General features: G+C 40.3%; 1 protein-coding gene across 4 annotated transcripts in view; it reads left to right on the forward strand.

Moving 5' to 3' along the window:
- The first annotated feature begins 895 nt into the window (after positions 1–895).
- The window catches only part of sik2b (salt-inducible kinase 2b), a 45298-nt gene continuing 26897 nt past the window's right edge, over positions 896–19296 (forward strand). For 2 of the 4 annotated variants that reach the window (XM_069534911.1, XM_069534910.1), the window contains exons 1-4: positions 933–1486; positions 5144–5260; positions 10473–10536; positions 13804–13938. In XM_069534911.1, coding sequence (XP_069391012.1) covers positions 1349–1486; positions 5144–5260; positions 10473–10536; positions 13804–13938 — 454 coding nt within the window. In that variant the 5' untranslated portion in view covers positions 933–1348. Of the gene's footprint in view, positions 1487–5143; positions 5261–10472; positions 10537–13803; positions 13939–19296 lie in introns of all 4 variants that reach the window. The other 2 variants (XM_020088511.2, XM_020088510.2) reach the window with 1 other exon arrangement.

A 19296-nucleotide genomic window follows, 5' to 3' on the forward strand; every position in this document is an offset into this window, starting at 1 on the left:
TTGTGGTTGCATTCCTTGTTGAATAGCAGTACGGGAATACTCAAGTGTCATGTGTGTTTAGTGGAGTGACGTCAGATGTGTGTGAATGCTGTCTAAGTATTACCAGTACTGCGCTGAGAAAATGTAAAAAGGAAATGGTAAACATCAGAAACCAATGCTTGAGGTTTGGCAGAGACAACTTTTTGGGGCTAGGGGGTCAGGTCAGGGTCACATCTTATCACACATGTTGATTATAGGTTCATGTTAGGGAACAAAGATAAACAGGGAAACAGACCCTCCAAGAAACAGAGCCTTTGGAATCCAACACTAGTTTAAAAAGAAATGTGGGGCCTTCCGTCAATTTTCAATTTCTGCCAACAGGTGGTGCTGGTGTGCAGCTGGACAAGTCTTTGTTGCTGATAAAACGTCTGTTCTCACATGAGGGCCTGCAGGTTACATTATATAAGGCTATGTGTTATCTTATATACCAACATTTGTATTGGTTTCTATTTTGTATGGATTGTTGAATGTAAAAAAATATAGTAATGGTTTATTTTTTACGTGATTCTTGCATGTGTTGTGAGATGCATGTTTTTTCATTCATACTTGCAGAGAGCTGGGAGAATAACAGAAGCGGATAGATTGAGTTTAATCCTTTTGTCCCGCATCATCATCATCATCATCATCACCATCACCATCATCATCATCATCCTCATCCTTATCTGCATCTTTATGAAAGCACGATGAACACCTGCAGGGCGACACTTCAAAGTTTACCTCTGCGGTGTGATCATGAAGGCGCAGACGAGCAGACAGATTTTCAGAATAGCAATTTTACCGGTTGACGTAAGAGATGGGTCCGGTCGCCCTGGCAACCAATTGGCACTGAAGTGTGGAGCGGCTCCGTTGCCCCGCCCCCTGTACAAATACCCCCATGGCTTTGACGTCAATACACGTCAACCGGAGAACATGATGCCTCTCTGCGAGTCCACCCGTGCGCTCCGCGGCTGATAGAGGCTCCGCGCAGCTGAAACATTATCGCGGTATTGTCGCGGAGGGGAACGTGGTGTGACGGCTCAGCTCATGGCCTGCTCCGGGCAGCGTCGCCTCACGGGCTCACGCCGAAAGCAACTTTGTTTTTAATGGACGCGCTTCGAGCGGCGGCGGCAGGAGGAGCGGCAGCAGCGGCGGCGGCAGCAGCAGCAGCGGCGGTGGGCGGCTTGTTCTACTTTCGTCTTTATCTGTAGCGGCCCCGAGCGAGCGCCACAGCGAGCCCCGTGCGAGAGCCCCCCTCCTCCGGGCAGCGTGTCCCCCTTCGCCCGCTCGTCTGGCTACCTCCTCCTCCACAAACAGTCACATTTAGAACAGCATGGTCATGGCTGACAGTGTCCAGAAACCGCTGATCCGGGGTCCGGTCCGAGTGGGCTTCTACGACATCGAGCGCACTTTAGGAAAAGGCAATTTCGCCGTGGTGAAGCTGGCGAGACACCGCATTACCAAGACCGAGGTGAGTGAGTGAGTGAGTGTGTGTGTGTGTGTTTGGTGAACTAGTTAGCCCCAAAGCTAACTTAGGCTACTGTTCAGACCGAGTTACATAACTTTTCTCATGTTGTAGCTGACACCCCAGATATTCACAGCGGAAAGCGCGACGCTGGGTGCACATCAGGCACTAACACAAACTTGGATCGGGTGACGGCCCGGTCACTCCGCTCGGCTGCTCCGGTGTTTTCACTCCTGCAGATTCAGGAGCAATGACTGAGAGCACGTTCACCCCCCGTCAGCTGCACATCACTGCCAGGAAGAGCCGTGACCACCGGTGCTGCTGGGAAACACAAACTAAACATGCGTGCGTTTTATTTCCCCTACCTCCAGGCCCATCAGCATCATACACCTGCACTCCCTCTCTGCTAATGACCCAGACAGTGCACCGACTCAGAAAGAGTATGGCTGGTGTAAACATGCTGTAACTGGGGCGTGCATACATGCAGCATGGGTCGGTGGTCCCATTATGTAATCTAAATAATGATGTGATTTACCGGTGTCTTGTGCCAGCAGTGCCCGAGAGCTTTCTGAGGAGCAGGGGTATGCCAGCCAGAGCTGTGTAATTGGAAAGCAGCAAGTGTTCTGCACACAGGCACGCAGACAGCAATCCACTGGCACAGCTCTGGTCTTCATGTAGTTTGGAGAGGGTTTGATGTCACTCTGAACACTCTCAGGCGATGCAGCATTAACAGGGTTTGGATTGGCCTGAGTTAACTTAAGGTTTTATGTCATCTCTGTGCAGAGAGACATTTCTTGAATAGTACCACTGAGTGCCATGAGTTTATATTGTACTGACAGAGACACTGAGATTTAGTGTGAAGAGTGTCCGGCCTGTGTTAAGAAGCTTTGTTGGGAGAGACAGAGGGGGGGTGTTAGAAAAATAGGCTGGGAGACATGTGAAACACAGTCGCACTCTTTGATCTTTGATCCTCAGGGCCTCCCAACTGTGTGTTGTGGTACGTGAGCAATCATACTCTACAGAAAAACAAAGATCTGTCACGCAGAGGAGACTCTTGGTAGGTTTAATGAAAAGCACGGTGAGAGAATGGCTCTTAAGGCTCTTACCATGTTAATCTGTTTATTAAAGCCCGTGAAGTCTAGTCAGGTAATCTGTAACCATGTTACACTAACAGGTTAAGATTTTCATTTCAGGTTAACCATGCACCAGGTGATTTCACTGAGTGCCTCCACCTCTGCCTCAGCCGGCAAGGCATTAGGGTCGACTGAGAACATAGGTGGTGGTTTTCAGGTCGCTGGTTTGGTAGAGGTCACTGATCGCTGGTTGGTACAGAGAGCCACTGCAGACACTTGGCTTGACCAGAGCCAGACTGTTTAGTCAGAGTAGCCAAGGTCAGCCGGAGAGGGAGGCTATCAACTTCATGTGATGCCATCTGCCTTGAGAATATGCCAGTGTAACCGAGATGTTAGCCTGGCAAGAGAAACCAGAGTTTAATGACACATTAAACAGCAGATCTGATATGTGTGTGTGTGTGTGTGTGTAGGTTTGTGCATATTCCCAGATAAGTGTACCTGTGTGTGCATAACCTACTTTTCCTACTCATGGCCCCTATGTGTTATACTGACCCTTACATTTTGCAGCTTGTGGGTTCACATCGTGTAGTTCCATTCTCATGTGTGCTAAGTGAGTTTGTAAGAAGTCGTATGTTTGGGTATGTATTGTTGACAATGCAATCAGCGAGCGCCGATCTTGTCACGTAATCCCTCACTGCTAGGCCAGTTGTTTTATATACATTTTAAGAGAGTGACTGACTTGCAGCTGGTGTGCTGTTAAAGGACTCGGATTCCGCTATAGGATTTTACACCAAATATACGTTGTCGGTACTGTGGGTAGTGAAATAGTAACGGGAAGTGTTCAAAACAGCTAATACTGCACATCTTTAAATGCGAACTACAAATAGATGAAAGAGGATCAGAACGAGTGCCTGTAGGATTGAGGTATCACACTTCTGACTGATCACAGCATGAAAAAAATTACTCCATATTTACTCAATGATGCCACTGCAGTGATACAGCAGGGATGCTCATGCAAAAACAATTGACGGTAATCTAGTTGAAAATATTACACCTTGCTCAACTTGCACCAACACTGGGTGAAATCAGCTGGCCGCGAAAGCCAGCCAAATACATGCACTTGCACATTCCTGGTAAAATACTTTTACAGTGTGACCAGGGCGGTTCTGCTGTTTATATGATGGCTGCCAAGATGGAGGATAACCCGATCATCAGTGTGATAAAAGACCGTATTATAAACTGCTGTGCAGTGTTTTGGCATCTGATCATTCTTTACACTCACGGATCTGTTTCAATAATCTCACCTAAAACTGCAGCAGTGATTACCCTCATGATTGATTGCTGCAGATTATGTGTTATTGATTAATCATTTGGAGAATAATAACATCACAATTTCCCTAAAGCTCAAAAAGACCTATTCAAATTGCCTGTTTTATCTGACCAAGACACTGAAAGCCAAGGCCAAATAGTCCCCTTATGAAATATCATATAAATTCACTTGATCTGGATTTTTATTTGGATCAACACTAAATTACACACACTCATAAATATCAGTCTCCTAAATATGCACGATTTTTTTCTTCTCGTTGCGTGAATTTATTTCTTCAACAAATTAAGGAAAATATTGTAAACCACCTATCTGACCATGTTGAAGAAAGCGAGAGGAAAATTCCTGAATGTGCCCCCTGTTCTGTATCTGCACCAAAATGTAATGGCTTCTTCCCTGACCCATACAGCCTCCTTCCATCAAATTCCGTGGAAATTGGTTGAGTAGTTTCTGCGTATTCCTGCTGACAACCCAACAAACGGACAGGTGAAAACATTACCTCCTTGGCAAAAGTCAGTTTACTATCAGAGAAGACAAGAATAACAAATGTTACCCTTTTGCCATTGTTACTTAAACAGTGACTTAAACTGTTTATCTTATCGATTCAGCTTGAGTCTCACAAGTACCTGGAACTACGCACTAATATATGCAGGTCCCTAACATAGTCTGTGGCCTCCTGTTGTTTACTCGTCCAGCTCCACTTCGAACACTTGAGATCACACTGATGAAATGTTGTTTATGTGGCCATGTGAAGCAGAGATGTTAGTGTTACGTACCAGACATCGTTACTTAAACCCAAGAGTGTTGAAGTTGTGAGAGTGCGATTCACACGAACCCGTCGTTTTGTGTGTGTGTTTATCCAGCGAGGCATGTGTTTGCTGTACTCTCCTATCATATTTCATCATGGCTCAATTTTTAAAACTTGTTTATGAAGGATTCGACACAAGCTGTATGTTTATCTTGTGTCTCAGAACCAGTTCTCCACTCTCATAGCTGAGAAGAACACGCTATATCCTTCTGTTACTTGGAGAGTATTAAATTGCTGTGTGTACTAGCGTTTGTTTTAAATGTGTGTGTGTGTGTGTGTGTGTGTGTGTGTGTGTGTGTGTGTGTGTGTGTGTGTGTGTGTGTGTGTGTGTGTGTGTGTGTGTGTGTGTGTGTGTGTGTGTGTGTGTGTGTGTGTGTGTGTGGTCTTTCTAATTGCTCATCAGTTGTGATTACGGGTGATTATAGTTGTATTTTTGATGCTCCATCGTTCTGCAGGTGGCCATTAAGATCATCGACAAGACCCAACTGGATGCTGTCAACCTGGAGAAGATCTACAGAGAAGTTCAGATAATGAAGATGCTAGACCACCCCCACATAATCAAGCTCTACCAGGTGAGCCATCAACACCCTTTCACTGCCTAATATGCAAAATGTGTATAAAATATAATCTATGCAATTCTGCTGCATTCAACGCAGCATCTGTTGCACTTCTGTCTGTCCTGGGAAAAGGGTCCCTCACATGTTGCTTTTGGTCATTCTTGAGGGTTAAGGACAGAGGATGTCACACCTTGTTAAGCCCTATATAACAAATTGTGATTTGTGAATATGGGCTATGAATATGACGTGATTTAATGTGGGCTCTTGTCTTTTTTTGTCTTTCTGTAATGGAAATCTCTTTGTAAGTTGTTACTCCCCGTGTTATAATGATGTGTGATAATGCTTTAACCTTGTTTTTCTTTTCTTTCTTTACAAGCTGTGTCAATCAAAAAATTTGCGGGTGATTTGTTTTAGTCTTGGTTGTTTAGATCGAACTTTCTTTGACACATCTCCTCACAGTGCACTGATAATAGAAGAACACCATTTTACGTGTTTCCTTCTGTTTGCATACCACACACAAGGAAGTTTTTAAAAAATCATTAACAAAGTGTCTCTCATGATGGGGAGGGAGAACCGGTTTTAAATTGTGCAAACCATTGTAATTGCTTTCATGGCAGCTTATTAATTCCTTTCATCAATGCCGTCATGATCTTGACCTCAAACTCACATGCAACAAGGATGATTCATGGTGTCGAGTAAGAAAATATCACTTCATGAAGAAAGATGACATAAGTTGTATTGTCTGTAATTTCAAGTAAGGGTGTTAACAACGTCGGCTTAACTTCCAATAATGCCATGTATTTGACTCTCTACGCACGGGTGCCACTGCCTCCCAACCGAGAAGAATGTGTTTACCAAGGGTAAATATCTTATGTGATAATGACATTTGTGCCACGTAGACATGCTTAGCAGGTATTTTCTTTGACTTAGAAAACGTAAATGAAAACAGTGGTTAACCAGTGGAACTTCAGCACACTCGAGTCACACTCTCACAGACTGAGACAATAAAACAAACGAACAAAAAAACTCATAGGCTTTTTATTTCCCACAGAAAACTCAATAAAGGAATCAATAAAGAATCAGACCGATGAGCAGAATTGTTAATGGCATTCTTATCTAAATCTTATCAATTCTCATCCTTAAAAATGTCCATCTGAACCTGCCCAAATTCACACACTATCTGTGCCTCACCTGTTATTGTTTTGTTACAATTATTCTGAGTGGCACTGTTATCATGTAATGATGCATTGCAGTGTGGGTCCAGTGTAAAATCTGCTGAGAAAGCCCAGAATTATCTTTGCCTCCGACTAATCTGTGATCAAATCAGTTTTGCGGAGCAGAATTCGCCATCGCTCTTTGTTGATCTTCACTCCAGGTACTTTAGCAGTGGTGGTGTTGAAGCACAGGACTAATCCAGGTCATTTTCTGATGCATTAGCAAACAACTGCTGCCGAGCAGAACCTTCCAGCACTGGATAGTTTAAGATATGAGAGCAGAGTCTCAGTTAATGACTGACTGACTCTACACTGTGCTGTGTGTGTTCTCTACACTTTGTGAAGGTGCTACTGGCCTAATTCAGACTACATACTGTTAGTAGGCTATATGAATTACAAGCTTGCAGCATCATTTTCTATTTAGTCCATGTTTGGTAATCTGCACCTTTTTAAACACAATTTCATGTATCACCTGAAAAATAGGCCAGAAAAGATTTGTTACTTGTCAAAAAGTATTTTTAATTCTTGTCAGTGCCTCCAGTCTAAATACCCAAGCATTTAATGTACTTTGAATTGAGGGGAGATACTTTTGTGGTTGGCGAAACAGTTGTGACAACTGTCACAAGCAATGCAACAGCAGGAGGAGTGCTGTTTGGTATTTCTTTGTCTAACGTGCATGTCAAAAGTTGGAAGTAGAGTTGCAACAAGATGGGAATTTCATGTAATGTTGAAAATTGGTGTCTGAGGACTAGAACAGCTTCACTACAGCATCATCAAGCTGATAACTGGATGGATAGGTGAAGTTAACACAGACGAGTAACCAGTAACTGCAGAATGCTGTTGTACGGACAATAAAGTGGTAGCTTGACATTCTCTGGTTTATGCATATCATCCTCTGCACATAAAGCCATTCCACATTTCAGTTCACATTTTCAGTTCTTGGTTCCCAATATAGACTTGTTCACTGAAAAGATTTTGAGATGTCACAGTTGGAAATTACAAACACTTGATAAACAGCAAAACATTTTCCAAATCTAAGGTAGATCAATTATGTGACATACCTCCTCACTGTGCTTACACAACGCAAAAGAAATATATTAATATATATTGGCCTTTTGTTATATTGCTGTTGATGGGAAAAAATGATAATGGAATGTTATTGCCCAGCCCAAGTTTTTGTAACAGGATTAATTGCAGCTGAACTTTGCTGTATTTCTTTCAGGTCAAGAACAATTTTTCTTTGTGGTGGTCTCTGCAATGGTTTTATTAAAATGATGCTTTCTCACTGTCAGTCGTGCGATGTGTGCTAGAAGGATTTTTTAGAAGTAAATCCCACTTCCCTTGTGTCGTTTTTACAGTAATTGGTGTGAGAAAGTTCACATAAATGTAACATGGCTCACAGTTTATATTGTGAAACAATTTGTTCTGGTTGTTGCACTTTATTGACATGTTAGCGAGGCTAAAGGAAACTTGTTTCACACAGTTACTGTGATGTCCACTGTCTGGCACAAAATAGCCTGACCACCAATGATTCAAACTGTTTTTGATGATGCAGTTATGTTACATAAGACTTTGGGTCCTGTTACTTTGTTTAGGGGAAATAAATGAGTGTTAATTGTCATTACACAACCATGTGGCACTGCTCCAGCTTTTTTGCTGTGTTATTTTAGTATGTATCATTATTTCCAACAGCCCCTCCAGCCAATCAGGACATGTCAATTAGCTATTTCCTTTCCAGTCTCATAAACTGGGATTGGCCTCGTGGCCCCGGAGGGAAGCCTTAGGAAATGAAGAGACACAGACAACCAAACTGTGGACCCCAGTTTACCTCTTCTTCGCTTCCTTTCTTCTGCTCATATCTCACCATCATCTGATTCTCTTGAGTTCACCATCCTCAATTATTCTCGACCAGAAACTCTCTCTCCAAGTAAAAAGACTTCAAGTAGACTCAATTATCATTGGATGCTTTTTATAAAATTACAAAACCACTCAAAATCACTTTAATCCTTTTTTCGTAGTGATGCCATTTCAAAATGAATGCTTAATTTTGCAATCAATCAGTTACAGGAAGTCCTTGAATAAATTGAGGATATTGAGTGACACCAAGTCAATATCCTCTACACACGATTAATGTCCACATTGTTAAAAGCATTAAAATAATTACATTAACATTTATGATTCATTGACAGCCTTGTATTAGAACACCAGAAAGTATAGCCTGGATGCAGCATGTGATTCAGCACAGAGACGACTCACATTCAGATTTAAATTGTCTTCAAACCTAACTACTATTATTTTAATGCATTTTATGCTTGGTTTGGCCCATCAAACATAAAATAATAATTTGTTTGATTGGTTTGGCCAGGTTCTTGGAACAAGCAGCGTACTGTATAATATGTTGAATATCACCTCGAGCAATAGCCAATGTCAGAGCATGTGACATGAAGCTGAACACAGTTTGCATTTCTTCGCATATGTAATTCAAACAATGAATCATTCACTTAAATTAGGATTTATAACATGACAGTATTCCGTCCATAGCAGTTACTCACAACAGTTCCTAAGAATGCTGTACACTGTGTACCTTAATGTGTTATCTTAACTGAATTGAAGTTGTACAGTCATCATTGTCAGTGCACTAAGGCTTTTATTGCAGTAAAAAAAAAAGTGGAAGTGAAGTACAGTAGTGACTTTATTTACTGTATGTTAAACAAATATTAAAATCCTGTTTAACTTCATTAATTTCTTACAAAAGCATGCCTCACTGTATTGGCCTGACATGTGGCCTCTGGGACAAAAATCTGTAATTCAAAAGGATCAGGAAATTCATAAATCAAAGTGAAAAAAATAAATACATGTAATAATAAAATATATTTAGACACAAATCCTCTACAGCTTCTGAATCGATATAAACATTTAAAGGAGACACATGATTCCTTTTCAGATTTTCTATTCTCTAGTGTTTTTTTACTTATCTAAACATTCTGTAAAGTTAAAGAGGCCAAAGTCCACAGTAAAGGGAGCTCCTCACCCCCACAGGAAAATGCTCCTGAAGTTCCTGATACACCTCATCAGTTGTCCAGCTTCTGGTGAATCGTGTCATGTGACATCACAATGCACCAGCTTTGCATAATACATAGACTGGGCTGTATCAGGACGGGGGCCCTTTGAGAGACAGAAGCTAAAACCAAAGCAGACAGGTTGAAAAGAGGAGCTGCAGCTTTGGACAGTCTGAGGAAAGCAATGTTTTTCCTGAACATTAGAGCATGTAAACCTTAAAGTCAAAATAATAATGAATCTTGTATTATATTGAAATTATAAGTACTGTCCATCACATCTGTCTATGTCTCGTCACAGATGATATTTATTTTTTTGTCAGGCACAGATGTAGCTTACAACAACCAAGGCAGAACAAAGGGAGAAAAAAAACTGGCTTTCATTTCCTAAATCCATGAATCGGTCAGTGTAACAGATGGAAAATTGATCATAAACAATGAGCGTGGGATTTTTGGTGTGAATGTCTGGCTCGCTGTGTCTGATTCATCCTCCCCTCTCCATCTGATTCTCCCGTCCGTGTTTCACTCGATTCATCTCCCGAGTGTTTCTGTTTCTAAATCGGTTCTCCTCCTCCTACACAGCACGGCACCATGTGAGGGCTGAAAGGTTTTAAGTACCATTCAGATATGCTCGGCAACACCAACCGTCCACCTCCATTCTCTTACATGGTTACCATATTTAGACCCTGTGCCATTCATGCATTTTGTTTTGCTCATGACTGTGTGGAAGCCAGATTCTTCACAGAGTGAGGCTTGTGGACAGTTGTGTAATATATTGGTGATTTGTATCTGTTGTTATAGATCTTGTTTTCTAATTTTCTCTTGTTGCAGGAGACCATTAATTTGGATTATCTGATGATATTGTTGAAAGTTGTCTTCTGTGTGCATTCACTTTCACTCTCCCACTCTTTTTCTCCCCTCCCTCGGCCCCCGTCCCTCGTTCTCTCCCTCTCACAGGTGATGGAGACCAAGAACATGCTTTACTTAGTCACAGAGTATGCCAAGAATGGGGAGATATTCGGTGAGTGATCTTTTCAAGTCCAAGATCAGTCTGACCTCAGTTTCCTGCACATGTTGCCCCACCCAGTTCATGTACGTCCTCCCCATATCAGTTGCACACAAAAAAATCAGCTCTGTTGCATCAGTCATGTTTTTGACAAACAAGGAAGTATCAAAGTCTCGTTGAGTTTGCAGCGCTCTTACAGTTATCCTGGCCTCGATCTCAAAGGTCACAGATGGAAAACTTAGAACACTGTCCCAATATGGTCCTTGTCATTAGCTGCAAGTAATTGCCGTGCTAAATGTGCTGACATCGTTTTCCTGTCGTGTAAATGACATCACTGGCGGCCTTTGAAGGCCACAGAGAGGCGGCCTCAAAGAGGAAAAAAAAAAAGATTTATTACTATATGTGGTGTAGAATCACATGCTGCTTGTTGCTTTACTGCTTAGATGTTCAGATTATGCAATATATAAAGATTAGTTTCTACCTGCTGACGAACAGTGGTGCCATTCCTCCACATTCATTAGATCATGGCATTGAGATTAAATTCTACTTAAGTTTCTGCGTTTAACTCAACCTGTTAGGAGTGAAAGAGCGGATCTGCAAACAGTAACAATAAAAATGGACCATCTTCACAAGACATGATCTTACAAACAATTTGTCCTTTATGTGGACAGATAACATGGTTACATTTACTTGTTTAGTGTACTTTTATTTACACTATAAAAACAGTGTTATAACCAAAGTGAAACATTAGACAGGAAATATAAAAATAATACTGCAGGCCTTCCCTAATTCAGAAGTTTAAACACACACACACTCACATATATATTATTTAGATGAAAACACACAATGACAAGCTAAACTATAGGTGAATGTAAGACATTATATAAATAACTGCTCATAATGAAAATTAAAATAAGATAGATTCCTAATTTCTCTCTCAGAAGAGATTGGGTCAAGAGGCAAACACCTCAAAATGGGGTGCAGGAAAATTTAATAAATGCTTCTTGATTTTCAAGTTCATATCAAACTACAATTTACGGAATGAACCAAGAACCCTTTAAATGTAGTCTTCTTAATAGACCAGTTAAGACCAGTGTGAATGAAGTGTTAAATCCTAAATAACAATCTATGATTTATCATAGGAGCCTGAAGGTCTTACATATGGATTTTTAAATTTAAAAAAACCCAGATGTTCATGTTGTGATCCATATTGCAAAAAAAGCAATTTACCCTTTTGGGTATTTAGGACAGATAGAAAAAAATAGTTGTTCCTTTGCAATCGACAATAATTTCAATTCAGTCACTTACCACTTTTCCTAGGCAAAAATGCCCAAAAAAGGAAGTGGGCTAAAAAATACTAAATGAACATGTGTTCCCAGTGTCACAGTCTTAACATATAAGGTACAATAATGATTTTTTTCTTTATAGTATATCAGTCTAACTGTTTTAGTGTCATAATCTAAAGTTCAAATAAAGAGACTTGTGCTGCAGGGGGACAGACAAGTCAGAACTTGGCAAGAATAGTACATGTAGATAACACATTATCTCAGTCTGCCATGGAACCATATGCACTCTATCCCTGCTGCACACGCACGTCACACAGACCCAATTTGTACAATGTGTATGCTTTGCAATCTCTAAAGCAGTACACTAGACATGAGCCCCAACAAACAGCAACTTTATTGCACCTCTTTATTTATTTTTTTTGTCTCTGTTTGTATTTGATGATAAATGTTCCGATGAAATATTGCAGCATTATTCTTTTCAAAATCTAAAAATTCCTGGAATCCTTCCTTGCAAACATGAAATACTTGTATCTTCAAATATTTCAAGAATTACAACACAAGTTTTTACCTGTCTGAGGTGGACAGGCTGTAAGTGGCTCATGGATCCACAAAGATTATTGTCCTCACCTATTAGACTGTCTGAGAATGTTAGCACTTTAACCTACTTTCAGGCACGTGTGTGTGCGTGCGCATCTGTCTGCGTCTGTCCGTCTTTGTATTTCTGAGGCCAGTGTTCCACTTGTGATGTTGACTCAGCAGCAGCAACTCCTGCTCCTGTGACCTAGTGAGAGCTGGGAACCAGAAAAAATGAATGAGAAAACAGTGTGGTTAAAAATGGGAAGGAAGTGCAGACGTGCAGAGAGATTAATCTGTATCAGAACATATGTCACAGCCGTTTTAACTCAACCAAGCAGCATCTTCTATTAGCCAAGGCAACAGGAATTCCAATGCACAGTTTACTCGTAATGGAAATTTGCTTTCATGCACTCATAGTGCTAAATACGAAGTTACTGTCGGGGGAGTTTAGCACAAAGACCCGAAACTGAAAGAGCTCGCCAATTTAATTGCATTACTACATATTGAAGTATTATGTTAATTTGTTTTAGACGTGCTTGTGTTTTTTATTTTTAACCTAGGAAAGAAACAGACAATCTGTTTGCAGTCATTATACTAAGCTAAGACAACTTTCTCCTGGCTATAATTTCATATATCTCTTTTACACCAAAGTTAGCAGGTTTTTTGAATGTGAGTAAACCAGCTATAAAAAGGTGATTTGACTCCTTAACCATTGCCAGTAGAGTTTGCCATTCTTTTTTTCTGTGTTGTGTTTTGCACGATACAAAGAAAACAATTACTATTAAACCAAGTACACAAACATTCATGGTTACAGTTCAATGCATGCATAATGTTCACCTGGGCGCCATGTTTCCATCACTGCCAATTGGAGCTGGAGAAGGAGCTGATTAAAACAAACCTTTGACCAGTGGAAAGGGGACAATATATCTACCCTGCAGACATAAGAGTGGTGTCCATATTCTCATCTAACTCCTGTTAAGACTGCTCCTTTAAACAACCAATAATGATTGGGTCAACCTCATTTTCCATAATCCATAGATTTTCTCATGGATCATCTCAGGGTATTATAAAACCATTGTGTCCTGATTCCTCAGACCCCTCTGCCCTGATTGCACAATGTACTCTAGTTATATAAGACAATCATATGTCAGGCCAGGCTGTCAGCCAGGCAGAGGGCGACTGGTCGCTGCAGCAACAGACTAGTATTACAGTATTCAATCTCACCAAATCGAACAATCGTTTCTGATTTCCAAATATGCTTTGTGGTAGATAGTTGGAGTCATCCAGTCATGCTTCAGGCAGACAAACGGATACGCAGCCAAGTCTGATCTCCAACCTCGTCCTCCACTATCGCCCTCCCGAGAGTTGCCTCATGTTTTTTCTGACATGACAGATTTCTCAGGTCTGCTCCTCGCCATAGGTTACACAGAGGAAGATGTGAAGTCGTGGATGCTGAACAGCCCACCCTGTTACAGTGAATCAGTGAGAATATGGAGAGGTGTGTGTGTGTGCGTGCATGCACGCGCATTTCGAACTGTGAAGACAAAGAACCAGGGTAGGTGGGTACATAATGGGCACAGCATAGGAATCCATGCCAGTTTGTCTATGTGCCTTTGTGTCTGTCTGCCTGTCTGTCAGTCAGTCTGCCGCTCCATAGGCTGCCTTGCCACCGCAGGATGGATCAAACCTGGAAATTAGGTCAACCACAAATAAAGAGGAATTGCAAAGAGCAGACGCAGGAGAGAGGAGGTGGAAGAGAATAGAGAGGCAAGAGCAGGGGACATCGATTTGAATTTGGAAGGTGGTGGGGAAATGTAGGGCATGCATATTTAAGAAAGCACTGCTGGAGAGAGGGGAGTATAATAGCTGGCAGGAAGAAGAATCACTCATGCAGATCTCGTCTCTGACTGATGGGTTGGGAATGAGACGGGCAGACTGGTTGATTCACAGAAATACTTGGGCTATTTTCTTATTTACTTAAGCTGTCAATTTCTATTTCACCACAAACCATCAAACCTTCACATCTGGGTCAGTTCTCTGCATCTGTAAGCTGACAGTGTATAACAGCTTTCACTTTGATGACCAGAGGAGAAACTGCCAAAAAGTGATGATATTTACTTTTAACCTTTCACAAGGTCGTCTCATCTGTTCAGGCATCTAACTATCAATGAACAGCAGCTATATGATTCCCTTAATTTACCATTTCACATGTTGTGTAAAATAAATTTGAAGGAAAACAGCCAATGCAGAGATTATACATAAGTGAAACTTAGGTTAAGTGACCTCAATGTTGTCAGATATGTGACTAACAGTCTATTAGTCAGTTATATACTTTTATATCAGAGATAGAACAATTAGTCAATTAATTTGTCTGTCATTTGTGAAGATTTGCCTTTTTTCTTTGTTCTGAATCAAATAAATATCTTTTTAGGGTTTTTATTCAATATATCAAGTTATCTGAATACTGAATTAATTTTCACTTTTTAAAAAACTTAAGATAAAACAAGTCTATTAATCTAGAATATGGTTGGCAGATTAATCAGTAATAGTAATAATAATAATAACTTTTATGTGTATTGCAGAGTACGGTCTTGTCAAAGTGGTTTACATCAATAAAGGTCCAAAGTATGTAACAGGAGAAGTAAAATAACAACAAAAACACAGTAAAACACATTGAAATTCAAAATGCTAATAACTAGATGTAAATAGTCATGAAACCGCCAAGACAAGACAAAATTGAGCCTATAAGAATATATTTTATGGTTCAGTCTGAAGGTATCCTAATGCTCCTGACCCCCTCTGATATGCCTACAACACAAAGTGTTACTTCTGGTTGGGTGAGGTTCAGGATCTCCAGGGATAAGAAGTATGTTGCACTAATTGGTCATTACCGCCACCAAATAGGTTTCTTTTACAGTATGATTACACAAAAACTACTGAACTGATATCTGCCAAAATTTTCTTTCACTTGCTTAACTATGTTTTATGGCAAATAAATGATTTGTGTATGATTAGGTATTTACGCTACACAAGCTACAAAGCTGCTGTAGTTATACAGCTTTATAGCTTGTGTAGATACGATCACTACTAACTAAATTCCATTAAAAAGCATCTGCACTGTCTGACAGTGCAAGGTTTGGTGATGCTTGAAGGAAGCAGATATTCTCTTGATAATTATAAGCAGTGTTTCCAGATGAGTGACAGGCTGTAAAATAATAAATAATGGGTTACATGTCTGCATTTATACGAAATATCAGTCCTCCAGTACAATAGTTCAACTAAACTGAATAGGGAAACAAATGTAGTGTTATTATCAAATTTCAACTGTAAGATTTCATTTAATTCTTAATTGATGTCTCTAAATCCCTGGTTGCTGTACTGACTCGCAGTCATCTGCATTCACCTCATGCTGCTTGAAGCAGAAAACAATGAATATTTATCAGTTGTGATGGCATTAATCAACTCAGCTAGTATGAGAGAGTCAACAAGAGTTACCTCCTGTATATGAACTAAACATCAAATTTCAGATTTTAATCAAGTGTTTGTATGGTCGCAAGATGATAACTTCTCTTAGTTGAGCCTTATTTTTCACCAAGACAAACAATGTTTACAGAATCAGGAGCTGAACCTGTGAAATCCTTTTTGATGAACACACTCCTGCACCAGCCTTGACATCCCCTATGATAGCATCCCCTTCAACAAAGTGCAAGATGTTTAAACCATGCTGTTTTCAAAAAATATTTTACAGGCTATGTTTATGTCTGACTTCTTGAGTGCTGTCAGCATCAAGCAGATTGCAAATTATCTACCGTCTAAATGTCTGATCTTTCCCTGGTGGGCTAAAAAAGTACAAAAAAATGACAGGTTGCCTGATATGTGTCATTCTTAATTTCTGAACACTGTTTTTATTTGCCATGCAGTCATCTACTGTCAGTGTTTCGTGTCACAACAAACCTCCTGGTTTTTTTTGTCTGATAATGCTCCGACTTTCTGATCCCATCAGGAAGCAGCTGCTCCTCAGACTAAAGGAGTGGACGGAATGAAATCCTTTAAAAGCTTTATTTTTTAGGAGATTAAAAAAATACCAGAACTCAAGCCAACTGAACAGACCTGTGTGATCACAGCAAACACTTAAAGTGTCCAGTCTAGAAATTTAGATGCACAAAAACCGGGCAGGTGCAGAGCTGAAATGAATAAATGATCAAATAAATGCAATGATTAAGTGAAAATTAGAGCCCTGCAGTGTGTGAGTCATTAGTTTTTTTAAATTACTAAATCATCTCCCCCGTCTCGCAGTTAAATTGCACACTTTATATTAATGTAATACAGCTTTGACTTCCAAAAGGATCACTCAGTAAAAGGACAGTTGTTTTTCTATAAATCTGCAATTATTGCAACTAATGATTATTTCCGTTATGCAGTTAGCTGCCAATTATTTTCTTGATTTCTCATGAAATTTGATTTTTTTTAATAAAATATCATAAAAATAGCAAAAAATAGTCCAAGCTGTCAGAAGAATTTCAGTATTTTTTTTCCAGGCAAAAACCCAAACAAATTAAGTTTTGCTTTCAGTTAACACAAAGAAAAGCAGCAAATACTCACAGGTGACAAGCTGAAAATGATTCTTATATTATCAATTTTTATTTGATTGATTTACAAATGATTTAATTAGTCAGTAGTCAGAGTAATCCAGCCTTCATTGTGTTTCTAAAGTTCTTTAATGCACCCCCACCGATTCTGGTGCTGAAATTAAAAAATATTTTGATAATTATTCTACAAAATCAACAGAAACAAATGAAGTGTTTGATCAATTTTAGCTTTGAATTTTAGCCAAAACAACAGAGTTTGAATTTAAATACTTTCTGAATGAGTATTTGTGAGTTTACCATAGAAGAGAAATCAAGTGTCACGACCAGTGGCTGAATCTCACTTTTGGCAGGTTATGACTTGGATGAAAGGGAAGCGCTCCAACTGAATCCAGTCCACTTTACCTCCCAGGGGGGAAGGGGGGCCAGTATTAAATCAGCCCCAACATCTATCAGCACACACATACATTTGACTTTAATGTGGCTGTGGTTTGGGTATCAGTGACTCGTGTGATGTGTCATGTGTGTCTGTGTTAGCCCTTTGCCCTTTGCTCACACATACCCCCCCCAACCCACACACACACACACTCACAAACAGATGTTGTCATAGGTCTTTTTTATAGACTTGCATTCATGCGCTCATTTCCTGGAGATTTATTCGAACCATCGCTAATTTTTAACCAAACCACTGACCATAAATGTTCCTTTTTTCCCAATCTGGGGATAAGCCGTGTCTATGAAGACAAGTCTATGAGAGACACATGCACACACAACACACACACATTCCAGTCTGGCCCCATGGTGTTATTTGAAGTCCAGCCAGAGGTCTATCCGAAAAGCCAGTCCGTACCCATGATGTTCGTCCCCTCCAAACCTGAGCAGCTGTTATGGGACTTAGCTCCTCCACCAGCTCTAAGCAGAAGTGGAACACAGTAGTTGTTGAGCTGTTCCCTAATACCCCTATGATTCATACTTGTTCTTTTCACTTTCCCAGAATGCATCTGTGCGTGCCTCACTATACTGAGGTCCATGCCCTCGCTAACATTGTATCAGCGGATTACTCATCCTTCCACTGGGACAACATACGTGTGTGTGTGTGTGTGTCAAACAGTAATGTGTTGGAACAGTCAAGCAAGATTCTTTTCAGACTTGATATAATCAGCTGGTTTCTCAGTTTGCAACTGATCATGTTTTCAAGCTGAAAGGCTACAACATCAATATAGTTCTTACTCCTCCATGTAAAATATTTGCTGGTCATTTTATTCTTTAATAGTGTTGATTAGAATTACAAGGCAATATGAATGTAATTGTCTGAACACTGAGGACCTGTCATGGACAATTTATAGAGAAAACAATTAAATAAGAAAAAACTAATGATTTTCTGTTGCAGCCCAAGATTTCTTAGTCTGTGCTAGGCAGCAAATAATCTTGCTTTTAACCACTCACTGCCTTGTGTTCTGTGTCCATTTGGATCATTGGTTGCACACATCCTTAGATATTTACACTTTGCATTAACAAGATTCACAACATATCTGTTGTTGGCATGAAATGATAGATTTTCTTTGATGGTGTAGCTATCATTTTTTTCCCTCCATGAATTAAAAAAATAGTAACCTTGAGTATCGCTATTTTTATTTTTTACATCATCCAGCAAATCAGGTTGATCTCTGTGGTATGAGCCCTCTGCTGTGACCTCCAGTAACACACTCATCATGATTACGATAGTGTCGTCCGTCTATGCAAATGTGTTGTTAGAAACCAAGTGTGTTTCTAGCCTGACTTTGTGTGCAGTTATTACTTTAGAGTCTTGCTCTCCTCACGTGCGCATACTCGGACCTCTTTGACACATTCCCCTCCCCTGTGTGTTTTTTGATTAGCAGCATAGCATGAAAGCTGCCCCGTTCACTGAATGGTCTCCTCTATGGAATTTGCCAGTTACTGTCTAATCAGGTTCTCACTGTCAGAAGTTAGCCATTAATCAGCCACCCTGGGTGATGGAGCAGCAACATCTCCCTGACTCTTAAGTGTGCAACTTACGGCCTGAAGTCTTTTTTTTATTGGGCAGTCTTTGTCCCAACACACACCTGACCTTTTAGTCAACTCTGAACTGAGAAAAAACAGAGCTGTTAGGATGAGGTGATAACAGCGTGATGCATGTTGCTGGCCTGGAGACATATGTTGCTCTACTTTAAATATCTTGTGTTTGGTTGATGGCACAACGTTTCTGATGTTAATGGACTGTGAAATTGGCTTAGTGTGACATCTTTGTGCATCTTGACAGAGACCTAGTTTCAAAACTCTGTCAGTGATGTTATCTTCACACAACT

Source organism: Paralichthys olivaceus, chromosome 11 (genome assembly GCF_024713975.1).
Source record: "Paralichthys olivaceus isolate ysfri-2021 chromosome 11, ASM2471397v2, whole genome shotgun sequence".
NCBI lineage: Eukaryota > Metazoa > Chordata > Actinopteri > Pleuronectiformes > Paralichthyidae > Paralichthys > Paralichthys olivaceus.